Here is a 13,331-nt window from a genome sequence, read left to right on the forward strand (position 1 = left end):
GTCATCCAATTACTGTCTGAATGACGCGCTGATGATTGGTTCGTAATCCAGGACCCTCTCTTTGATCTACTTCTACGAGTATTTGGTTGCTCTCGTTGCTGACTGATATACCTCAGGTGGTAGTACACCCAGACGATATTTACTCCGGACTCTGTGGAGTCTAAAGTTACCTTTGGGCTAGCCCTATCATCGTTCCTTGCAACGCGGTGTTTGCAGCAGCTGGCATACAACGAAAATGATCAATACTCACGAGCGTACTTTAGACTCTGTCGACTGTTAGTTTCGTAATTTTTACCGCGCTTTTTTGGCATTTTCAGTCTTTTACGGAATTTAGAACTGGTTTTTTCAATTCACTCCGACGTTTCGACTGTTTATTTTAGTCTTTTTCAAGGATAGAGTTGTCTCAGTTCGTCGTTGAAAATATTTACTTTTAAGAATGTAAATGTCTTCTTTAGTTTTTCTGTGCATATCTGTCGTCTTTCCAACAACTTTGCTACTATCATAGTTGAACCTTTTCAAACTTTTTCAAAATTTTTCAAACTTCACACACTAACTAGTTAGTGTTAGTAAATTTCTAAATTCCGTAAAAGACTGAAAAGGCCCTAAAAAGCACGGTAAAAGTCACGAGCATACGCGGCGCTTGTTCGTGACATTTATGTCGATGACTACATTGGAGGAGCAGACTCCGAAGAAGAGGCTATTTTGCTGCGGAAAGAATTGCAACTACTCTTGTCAAAAGTTGCCTTCAAACTACGAAAATGGGTATCAAACTCGAAGAATGTGATAACAGGATCGGCTGCTGATGAATTGGGAACTTCGTCTACATTGGCTACCAGAGCTAGGCGTGTTGAGAATCAGCGCGTCGGGCCTCACTGTAAGCGGACAGTGGACTAGGCGCAAGGTATATTCCGTTATCCCGCAGTTATTCGATCCCAACGGTATCATAGCGATCTGCAGATTCTAATGTAGCTACTATGGGTGGTTAGTCAACGTTGGGATGATCCATAATAGCCAGATTTGGAGAAACAGGTTTTTGTCAGCAGCTGCCACTACTTGCCAACTTCAAGGTGGACCGACATGCGTTTACCGATCATCCAATGCTGATACAGTTCTATACATTTTCGGATGTATCCGAAACTGCATACGGTGCATGTATTTACGATCGTTCAATTAGTTAGTTCGGGCAGATAAAAGTCGTATTATTGGCCGCAAAATCTCATCCCGCAAGTGTGAAGAAGGTTACGCTCGTAAGCTTGGAATTGTGTGGAGTCTTTGTAGCTGCAAAATTTTATCGAACTATCGTTCGTGTACTCTAAATGGAAGATATTGAGGCTTGGTTCTGGTCGGATTCGACCGTTGTTCTGCCATGGTTGAAGCTGCCACCATACGTTTGGCTAACATTTGTCGCAAACTGAGTCTTTCACAATCAGAAGCTCACTAAGGGATATTGGTGGAACCGAGGAAGCGAGTGGAAACGAGGCGTCATGCCAAGAGACCTTTCTGATTTACCGTCATATTGGCCGTCACTACTCGACCGGCATTGGAATAGCTGCTGAATATTTTGGCGAATTACCACATTATGTGTAAGATTCATTCGGAGGTGTCAACGTCGTGAGCCGCTCCACATTACCCCATCACTCAGTGTTAAGGATCTGCAAGAAGCCAAATATGTAGTGGTGTTGAGATTAAGGCGCATGTTAATCATAGTATCGTTCCTGCTCATTCGTCACTGAAGCTGCTCATTCCGTTCTTGGATCAATTAGGCATACGCCGAGTTGGTGATCGGCTAAGACTTGCTACAGAATCGTACATCGTTAGGCACCTCACGATTGTTCCAGGCGACCATTAGTAGACTTTTCTCTCGTCTTTAATTGTGTTAACCACATGGTTTTGAGTAATAAACTATCCAGTGATTTTCGTTTCTCAGATGGAGCACGGAATCTCAGTACTTTAATGTTTGCCATGTACATCAACAGCCTCCCAAGCGAGCTGCTATCCCAGCTAGCATTTTCGTATGTATAAAAAAGGTAAAAATCAGCATTAAGTACAGATATACATGCTAAATAAATCGTATTCCATGCGTAAAATTAGCATATCCATACTATTTTGGAGGTGATATACGTGATTACGAATAATTTTGAACGTTACGACTATATAAGTATTTATATACGATAATATCCGATTAAGCGCGAGTCGCTCCTTACTACTCTACGAGTTTGTGCTGAAAATCGTATGTATGTCAGTCATTATCATTATATACGACAGAAAATCAACTTGATCTCACTTTATCCAGCTTTAGTTACGATTTCGAGTTTGTTAGGAGATATTTACGATAGTTTTCGTACATTGATATACGAGTTGGTGCTAGCTGGGATGTCAGTACCAACTGTATGCAGACGACCTACAACTATATATCTCTGGGCAAATCGCGGAGGGAGACAAACTCATTGCGACTGTTAACCATGATCTAGCTGCAATAGAGCGTTGGGCAGCAGATAATTGTTTTTTTCCCAACCCGAAGAAAACACAAACCAAGTCATTATATTCTGCAAAGAAGGTAAAATAGTGACACCATCACCCATTATGCTTTGTGGAGAGGCAATTTCATTATCCGAAAAAGTGACTAATCTTGGGTTGATCATGGACTGCAACCTGAAATGGAATTCCCAGATCACAAGAACGTAGTTGCGAAAGTATTTAGCAGCCTGAAGACCTTTCGGAAATTTACTCAGTATTATCCACTCAAACACGCAACCGAACACCCCAACAAAATGAGTTAGATTCTCGATGCATGAATCGCACTTTTACCCCGTCAGTAAATCGAACTTTTGCCCCGCTACGCGTTTGACGGGGTTTGATCAAATTACGGAAAAGCGAAATATATTTTGTAAAGATATCTGAGTGATGTAAAACGCTGCTATAATTTGTCAACAAGTAATATCCTCCTGTCGATATCGTATTTGCCGTATAACAAAATAAACAACAAATGTTTACGATAGATTTAAGCTATCAAAGTACTCACCCATCCGTGCCAATGTAGTCAATTTACTCGAAATCCGCACTGATAAACCATTGAATCGCACTTTCACCCTTATCGCACTTTTACGTCTCCCTACTCTAACTTTATATTTATTTACTTACTATCATTCATGCATTGCTCATAGTTGCTAACTTAATTGCTTACTTATTAGATCTCCATTGTAATGTTTTTCTCTTTATAAATACTTGACTCTGAGCAAAGTTGTAAACTAAGTGATTAACGCATCCAATTACAATTACAATTCTTTCTCGCGGAAGGTGGCAGTTGCGTATCATGAAATTTTACTTCATTCGGGTCCCCGTATGATACTCGCTAAAATCCGGCAAAAGTTCTGCTTCTGACCTTTAAAAGGTAGACGTCTGGCAACTCATATTTTTCGCAATTATATTCGCTGCTTTCGAAGCAACCCTGTCTCAGATTCACAACCATTTGGTCAACTTTATAAAGCAGCATCCCAAAAGGCCTACATCGCCGTTTTCGATTGCTTTAGCACAGGGGTTGTTCACCTCAAGCTAGCAGAAGATCTCTCTACTATCGCTTTCTTGGGCGCCTTGCGAGGCTTCATTTTCCGTAGAGGTCTACTTGCCGAGATACACTCGGATAACGGCCTCAACTTCCAGGGTGCTTGCAACCACCTGCGAGAGCTCCACGATTTGTTAAACAATCCAGCTACTTCGGCTGGGAGGCTGCCGTGAAGTCTGCAAAGATGTCACTCATTCGAGTTCTGGGTCAACGACAACTTTTTTTTTTTTTTTCCTGTATGGACTCATCACTGCGACCAGTAAGTTAGATCTATTGTGATATCGCCCGGGTGTTTGTTGTATAACCCGCACTGCATTTATTTTAGCTATAGTCGCTATTGAGTGAGCGATATGCTTATTGAATTTCTTTTTTTTTATGCGTGCTTGTGTGTAATTGGGTACCCTTCTTTCAATGCTTTACTCTACTTTATCCACCTCGTTCCACATGACAGCGCACAGTCCCCAATTATAGTCATCCCTGGCGTAGCAAACCAGTGCATTTTTACTACAAGGGTCTCATTTTTGCACTGTCAATAGGCCATATCGGGATAATATAGAACTCAGCATGAAGGAAGGGCGATGAGGGGCCTGAGAATAAACCCATGCTAAAGTCACTTTGACATCGAATGGCCTGATTCTACTAAGATTCGAACCCATGACCATTCGCTTGTCAAAGCAGACTCGGTAACCTTGCGGCTACAGAGCCCCCCGACAACTTTCGTTCGAAGACATGATAACGATTCTTTCTTACCCAGATCCAAGAATGGTTTGATCACTTTGACTCAGTTTTGATTCATTTGACAGTACCGTCTCAGCTGAGCAAAATCTGATAAAGTTGTGTATGGGATGTTTGTAGAACTAATTATTATCTACAATTTTGCTGAATAGAGTTTTGCTATAGCTTTTGTATTCACGGTGCTACAATGCTAGTACCTCATTAGTGACTAAACGAACGTTCACTTAGTTACTAATGAGACTAGCATTGTAGCATCGTAACTACAAAAGTGACAGCAAAAATTTCTTCAGCAAAATTGTACATAATAACTAGTTCTACAAATGTCCCATATACAACTGTTGTTAAATATTGCTCGGCTGACACGGTACTGTCAAATTATCAAAATTGAATCAAAGTGATTGAACCGCTCCTGCCCAGATAGAAGTGGTCATGAACTCCATGTCGCCCACTTACTCCATTGTCAGAGGATCTAGACAAGCTGGATCACAATTGGACTGCTGCACTACCAACAAATGCAGCAGCTTCTTTCTGCAGCATAACAAATGCAGCAGCTTCTTTCTGCAGCATTGGAGGAGGTGAAAACGAGGACATATTTGACAACTTCACAACCAAAATCAGCAATTTCCGTAAGCAACACATTTGAAGGTTGACCAAATGGTGCTATCCAAGGAAAATCGCTATGCGACTACGTTGAAGTTTTCCCGGATCCCGACAACGTGGTTCGGGTGGTAAAGGTAAGAACACCGAAATGGTTCCATCTTAAAGTGTCAGGTCTTGTGTGTATGCCTGCTACCATTCGAGAAGTTAGCCGCCTTACTTTCCACGAACGTCGACAACGCGCGGTATACAGGAATTCCGAATGGAAAATAAGTGAAAATCAGTAGCTTATGAATCGATTGGCCGTGATGCTAGATCTACGGATTTATCCGTAGTTCTACGGATATAGGAATTTTCTACGGACCTACGGATCAAGTGCTCAAATCTACGGAATTTCATAAACTTTGCGGAAAAGATTGAAAGTTTCATTTAGTGACAAAAAGTACGTGTACGCTACATGCAATGAATAATATCCTAAAAAGCATAGTTTTTTTCTTTCTGAGAGAAAGAAGCGAATAGAATACTTTTATTTAATGAGAAGTGTATCAAAAATGGAAGATTTGCTTTATTGCTGTTAATAAAAACTAACATTTTTCGCTTTGACGGGAGATATTTATAGTAATACTGATATTTTCCTGGTTGAAGTGCGGCAAAATAGCTAAATATTTTCATTTTTGTTTTTTCCCACATTTTGACAGCTCCGTAATTTGATTTCTGTAATGCAATAGAACTTCAAAATCAAGCGAATAAGGTTGTTCTTTTCAATCAAGTAGACGGAATCCTTGTTCAATATGCATTATTGTTCAATATGCTCTTTTTAACAAATAAAAACACTTGGACCTTCAGAAAGCGATGAAAAGATGACTAAAATAAATAGAAAAGACAACGTAGAGCCGGCAAAAGACAGCGGATGTTGACGAAAATGTGAATAAAAGTCAATGGAACTGTGAACTGTGAAAAATGGCAAAAATACGATAAAAAGACGACAAAAAACTGCAACAAAAAAAACACGACAAAAAATGGGCAAGAGACATTTAAAAATTGTCAAACAGTCGATAAAATATACAGAAAAAATTACAAAAGGATGGCGAATATACGTCATCAAAAAGACGCGACGAAAAAGTGAAGTCAAGTAGGCGAAAAGTTGAAAGACGACAAAAATACTGTTAAAAGACGCCTAAAACGTTAATATTTTTTTGAAACGATGATTCTACAATTGATGAAGGGACGGTAAGGGAAAGTAATGAAGAAGAATTTTTTGAGAATGGAGGGGAAGAGTGGAAAGGAAGGGGGGGGGGGTAATAGGTAGCTACGCTTAACAAGTTGTCGTTGTGACTCCTATCTTTTGTCCAATGCTGGAAGGTGCCCCCCTTCCTTTTCACTCTTCCCCTCCATTCTCAAAAAATCCTTCTTCATTACTTTCCCTTACCGTCCCTTCATCAATTGTAGAATCATCGTTTCAAAAAAATATTATATGCCTGACCGCATTTCAAGGTCATGACTAAAAATCACGAGTTTGGTCAAGCCTAAAACATTACAAACAGCGACAAAATTGCTAAAAAATCCATACAAAATGACGAAAAGATTGTAAATAGATGTAGCCTTTGGCTAAAGGTATTAGAGAAACAATTAATTAAGTCAGCAAAACAGTGACAGGTTATGCCAAAAAAGTCACTAATGACGATTCCATCAAATCAAAAACACCACAAAAAGCAATAAAAAATGACAAACAAATCACTGAAAAGAGACAAAAAGGCGATGATAGAATACCAGATGTTAAAAATAACGAAAAACGACCAACAAACGTTAAAAGACAACAAAACACGGTGCAGTGGTTAGCATTCACATCTCTCACGTCGAGGACCAGAAACGACGAATGACCCAAGGTGTTAAAGTTACCCAAGGTGTTAAATGACATTGGAACAAACAGAAAACGACAAGAAGTTGACAATAACGGCGAAAAAGTTGACGGAGTACACTTAGCAAAACAAAAAAAAAACGAAAAATTAAAGACAAAATACAAAATAACCAAACGACGAAAAATTAAAGAATTCGGAACGATAAAGGCTAAAAGCGAATAACGAAAGTCAAGATTATGTCTTCTTGAATAATATAGAGGAAATTTGAAATGTATCATAAACTGATTCGATTCAAAAAAGTATTAATTTGCTTCAAATGCAATCACGAATACCTATGTGATAAAAATTATCACTTTTTAGCAAAACTGAGAAACACTTTATATGAAGAACAAACGTCGGATAAACTTCCAAACACAGATGGTAAAACTACGGATTTTTCTTCAGCAAAACCTGGCACCACAAACGGCCACGTCCATATACAGGGTGTGGTAGGTAGCTTTGTGATAATAATTCAGAGGAACACATTTGACGAAAAATGTCCTTCTACGCATATAGTCAAATCTCAATCGTTACAGAGTTATTAAACATTTTTAGTTTTCTGTTCTGTCACTCTGGTACAAAAACTATCCTAGCTAGCTCAATTCTCTCAACTCGAAAGCTGAGAGAATTTTGTACTGAAAATTGCTCTTAAATCTCATACTTCATGCAATTTAGTCACTTTTTAGAAGCAAAATGCTTTGAAATAAGTATTTTTAAAGGCGTTTTTATTGAATTTCTCCTAAAAAGGTGTGACAAAACTGATTCCTTTACCATAATAATTTGAAGCTCTGGTACCGTTCTACAATTCGTTCTTTGACGTAAAACACCTATCTCTTTTAGTTTCGTTCCAATTTCGTTTTAAACGTATTTTGTTAGGTGTTAAATTAGTATCTTAAAACTGCACGACTTCTTACATCACGCATAGCACACTAGATTACCGCCTGCGACGAACACAATCTGACACGTGTGAAAAACAACGACAGTAACAACAATGTTTTTCATAAATTTAGGGCTCGCCTCCGCTTTTGCTTGCATAATCCTACAAAACTCCAGCCGCTTAGGTTTATTCGCTGTACCATGGAAAGGATGAATTTTTACCCGATTCAGCATGCTCCACTCCTTCTAGTGTGGCACGGGGCTGTGCCACAATTTGTCTTGTGCTTGTCTAGAGATAATTTCCCACGATCCGAAAAATTTTATGGTCAATCGCTGATGCCCTTTTGTTGATGATGCTCTCCTCGAAGCCTCGTTCCTTCTCAGAAGCTTAGTTAAGTTGATCCTGAATTAAAATCAATATGTAACAAAAGGAACATTTCTGGATTTGTGTTCACTTACTTGCATTAGGTAGCCAACGATCAAAAAATCTTCAACCATACTCCTGCTGCGCTGTCATAACAGCCTGGAAGCCATAACAAAGGTGAATGTCCACGAATTCTTCAGAAGAATACAATTTAATATTGCAATTGCTTTCTGTTGTCTGTTTCGTTATTGTATTCCGTACGCTTTAGACCGTGTCCGTCGCACACGGTGACCTAGTTTGCTATGCGTGATGTATGATTTCATGCAGTTTTCAGATACTAAATCAACACCCAAAACCATATGTTAAAAAAGAAATTGCAACAAAACTAAAAAAGACAGGCGTTTCACATCCAAGAAATGAACGAATTGTAGAAAGGTACCAGAGCTTCAAATTAGTGAATAAATGCAATGTTACCCCGTTTTGCGGTACAATCATTGAATCTTGGGCTTTCAACTTAGAAATTGATAAAAAATTGCACGTTTGCCCAAAACCTGCTACTAATCTCGTACTTGTTCCCCATTGCAGGTCACAACATGAACTCCTGGTCCAGCAAGTCGGGCAGCCCGCCGCACCACTCGCTCGGGCTGGACAAATCGCTGACGGCCCGCGGCAAGCATCACGTGCTGTACGAAAGCCCGGATCAGTCCGGTGCGAGCGGAACTGGCGGCGGTGGCGGCGGCCTGGGTAGCGGTCGCCGTCGGTCGCTGCGTTCCGTGGACAAGCACAATAGCTTCCTGCGCTCGCTGTCGCACGAAACGAGCTCCAGCTCCAACAACGAGTTCGACGAGGACATGGAAGCGGAAATGAAGAAGCTGCTGATCCAGAGCAAGCTGCGCTTCGCCAACACCGAAGCCCTCAAGGCCAAGTCGCACCTGCTCAAACCGGAGGACTATGTAAGATTGTTGCTTCTCTATTACTGTGATGTTGGTTTGCGCTATGCATGCACCTACTGCTGCTGCCTCAATACCATCCTGTTTGTGCTGGTGTACCTTTATGTGGAGCTGTGTTATGGTAATACCTAACTCTATAGCGGGACACGGTTTCGTTTTGTTTGGTCCCGAAAATGTTAGTTTTTTGTAAAACGGAATGTACATATGCGCGCGGGAGCAATGTGAATATGTAAATACAATTGCCAGTATTTGTTTGCAAAAGATTATTCGTTAGTTTATTCCATTTATCAATTTGGAGGCTGCCGCCAAATATTTATGATTTGAAGGTAAAAATTTGATTAGCAAACAGCTGCGCTGTTAGGTGTCACCTCCAAATTGATGACTCAAAACTAGTCGGATCTGTCCCTTGAAGTTTCAAATACGCAAGGTAAACGGTATTTGAACGAAGTCTATTCCTTTCAACCGAGAAAAATTAGCAGATGGTAAACTACGTGTTTGTTTTACACCGTGAGTAAATAGTGATTTTACAATAAATTTACACTAACTTGAATATAACGAATTCGTTTATTTTATTTCACCTGGATTTTCTGGTTTTCAACGTTAACGAAACTAAACATGTTGGAAGTTAATTTTACTTCAACGTCTAACTTTGCATGCATTTAATAGACATTTGAACCTTATTTTTGTGAAAAAGATATATTGTAGTCAAACTCAAAATCCAAAATTGGCTTCCAATCAAATTATTTATTGTCAGAATTTGACTTTGATTCAGATTAGATAAGTTGTAAGGACGTGTTTATTGTTCTCCATATGTACTGTAGAAACACAAGGTAGGTTTAGTGTTTTTTATAGAAAACTTGTGCAGTCCTTCATTATATTAATAACTAACATATTTTAAAGTAAGCGCCATAATGATTTTGGCAGATTTCTCTGATCATAAGGAGACAATCAAATTGAAACATTTCTTTCCCAAAAAGCTTTTGCATTCTAGGTCATGATATTACCACAACTCACCACTCTACTTACCGCACAGACACGATCATGGCTAGGCCAAACCGATCTGGCAAAAGATCATAAAGCAAACTAATTTCATATAAAAAAATAAAACAAATAAAACAAACGCTTTCCTACTTTTGTTTGATCCAAACAATCTTTTATTAATTTTCCCTTCACTTCTTACCCGTGCTTACTTTCGCTCGCAGGACGAAATCATCAAGACCTGCCGGGAGAACGTACGCTGTCTGGAAACGGTGCTGCTGTCCCAGCCGGGAACGGTTCTGACGGCGGCCAAGTGTCAGGATTTACGAGGTAAGCCCAATGCCCCCAACCACCAACAGCAACAGGACGACGGTAAGTCTGCCCAGACACTGCACAAACGTAAGCGCAAACAAGAGGTGCACCACTATCCGAACAATCAAACGGACAATGACGACAGTGACGATGACGACAACGACGAAGAAGGAGCTGGACGCAAATCGCACGACGCGATTAAAGCTCAGGACCTGAACGAATCGTCCGATGACGACGATAGTGGTGTACGGTTGGAGAAATTCGGTGGAAACTCCTCCCCCCGCCGGAAGGTGGTGGTAATTCGGCAGGAGTGTCGTTGTGCCCGGATTACCCGATTTATTGCTACGATGATCGATTTTCTACTCGATTTTGGAAACATCCTGCGAAACTTTACTTTGTACAGATTTTTCGCGGCTATTCTTAACGGGTTTTACCGGCGGTTGTTATAATGCGCATCGAAAAACAGGCATTGGCTTTTTCTGGTGAGGTACTGAAACGGCAGTTGCTTAAGTCATTAAGGTGATAGTTTTTGCTTGTTTTAGCCATAAATTATTGTTCAAACTGTTAGTTTAATAGTTGCACTGAATCATATGTTCACCCTTTTAGTACAATCACCGCTTTTACTTGCACCATTCGTTTGTAATTTTATTTTGTAGAAATAAACTTCCACATAAATTATTCAAAATTTTAAAAAATCACGCTTTTGGCTTTTCATTTAGTGCTTAAGTTATCATTTTCGTGTGACTGTCCAAAGCTTTTGTTTTTCATGTTCATGTTTGCACGCTAAATTTTCAACCAAAAAAGCAAATGCTTTAACCGTTGGAGTGAACTAATTTCCTGTTGGTAATTTGATACTTTTTCGCACTGTTGCATTTCATTTCTTTCATTCTTTCTCACTCTAACAAACTAATCATTCTTTCCGGACTATTATACTAAGCTATCACCAGCACCATGTTCAGACTATTCAGCATCTCAGCAGATCAAACCAATTGCCTTTTTTCGCGTAATTTACTGCAATCAATTTACACACTCTCTTTCTGCATGCCACTCACTCACTCACTCACTCAATCACTCGAGCACAAAACACTTCTTGCACGCTTGCCTGTCGCACACAGAATCTTCTTCTCCCGGCAAATCGCGCGCGCACTGTCTGACCTTTCCGATGGCGACTTGTTATCCGATACCGGAACTGGAGCTTTCGAGAACAAAAACCCGACACTTGATAGGTGCTTTTTGTTTTTTCTATTGTTAGATTGTACAATGGGTAAGTACACAGGCTCGTGACGATATTAAATCCGTGATTGTAAGCTGGAAGAATGTCTTTCAATAATAGGTCTAGTGCTAAGAACGGGTTCTCGAAACACGTGAGTCTAGTGACAATTAAGTTTAACAATCCACCTGAGTGTTTTTATTCAAGCGAGAATTGTTCATGTGACTAGTATGATGGGAAGGGCTTAGAGTATCTGCCATTTTTAATGCATTCGTACGAAAAATTTTGTTTTAATTTTATTGGTTCGAATACAGCAAAAATGCATACGAACCTAAGTGAATCCCTCGGGGTACCTCAATACAGTAGTGTTTCCAGTAACAAAAGGTGGGGCATCCGGTCTTTCAGAAGAATGTTTTGCCTTGGAAAACCGGAGTAATCGTTGTATGGGCTTGAAATTACGCTCGAAATTAAAATTTAAATTGGACGTAGATTGGACTTGAAATTAGCTTTTCGACTTGAATATAGACACAAAAGTTGGATATAGACACAAAAGTAGGCACGAAGTTTTACTTGAAATTATGATTTATATATTTCTTCTTCACGTTTCACCTCCTTTGTGTTCCTTTTTTCTATTTTCCAGTCTCGTTTTTCCACTGTTTATTCCGATTTGACTTCTTTTCTGTACCGTGTTTTTGGTTTTAGCTCTCACTTTTCTTCTTTTTTCTTCCGTTCTTCCTTTTTTTTCTGTTCCTTGTTTTCTACTGCATTGTTACGCTTTTTTTAGTTGCCTGTCACATTTTTTCTTATTTTCAGACTTGTTTTTCACACATTTTTTGTATGTTTTTTCACGTTTTGCGTCTTTTCTCTTCCATTTTTCCTTTCTTCGTTTCCAGTACTCGTCTTCTCCTTTTTCGTCTTCGTCTATTCCAAGTTTTCCTCTTTTCTCCGTTTTTCTTTTATTCTGTTTTTGCTCCAGTTTTTTCTTTTTGCTTTCTTGTTTCTTTTTTCGTGGTTTTTCTTTAGTTTTACCTTTTTATTTGGTTCGTTTTTCCTGTTTTCCATTCTTTCTCTTTCCCATTTCCCATTCTTATTTTATCCCATCTTTTTGCTTTCATATGCCGTATGACCTCTTTTTCCCGTTTTCGTTGTGTCCTTTATCGGTTTTCTTTTTCTCTTTCCATTGTTTTTTGTTCTGTTTTCCCTCTCTTGTCCCATTTCTCTATTTTTGTTTTCCATTTCCCACCTTTTCCGCCACGTATTTTTACTTTTTCTGTCCCTCTTCCTTCAGTTTGTTACGTTTCCCCTCTTTTCGCTTCCGATTTTTCTTTTTTCCGCTGGTTGTTTCTCGTTCTTTTCCGGTCCTGTAGTTCGAATTTTTTCTTATGTTTTTAAGCCCGTTTTTCTTCTTTTCCGTCTCTTTTTATTTTATATCCGGTAGCTCCTGTTCTATTTTATGTTGTCGTTGTTCCTTTATATTATGTCCAACTTTTTCTCCTTTTTTGTCATGTTCTGTTTTTCGTTTCGTCTTGCATTTTCATTTTTTCTTTCTATTTGCCTCTTTTTTTTATTCTCGTTTCTAAATTTATTCTCTTCTATATCGTTTTTTCATCTTTTGCTCCGTTTTTCTCCTTATATGTTCAGTTTATCCTCGTTTTATTCGTTTTATTTATCATTGATACTTCTTTTTTTACTTTTCTATTTTTCTCTTTTCTTTTCTTTTATTTTTCTGTTCAGTCTCTTCTTATTTTACGCTTCATTTACGTCTCCTTTATTTTACGTTTCATTTATCTACTTTTTCTCCGTTTCATCTACTTTGTACCTCTTTTCTGTTCCTTTTTTCTGTTTTCTA

At 39.1% G+C, this 13,331-nt stretch overlaps 1 protein-coding gene across 1 annotated transcript in view; it reads left to right on the forward strand.

Moving 5' to 3' along the window:
• Positions 1–13,331, forward strand: part of LOC128743759 (klarsicht protein) — a 505,034-nt gene that overhangs the window by 477,074 nt on the left and 14,629 nt on the right. Inside the window, exons 11-12 of the mRNA XM_053840420.1 lie at positions 8,618–8,985; positions 10,185–10,290. Coding sequence (XP_053696395.1) covers positions 8,618–8,985; positions 10,185–10,290 — 474 coding nt within the window. The remainder of the gene's footprint in view (positions 1–8,617; positions 8,986–10,184; positions 10,291–13,331) is intronic.

This window comes from Sabethes cyaneus, chromosome 3 (genome assembly GCF_943734655.1).
Source record: "Sabethes cyaneus chromosome 3, idSabCyanKW18_F2, whole genome shotgun sequence".
NCBI classification, from domain to species: domain Eukaryota; kingdom Metazoa; phylum Arthropoda; class Insecta; order Diptera; family Culicidae; genus Sabethes; species Sabethes cyaneus.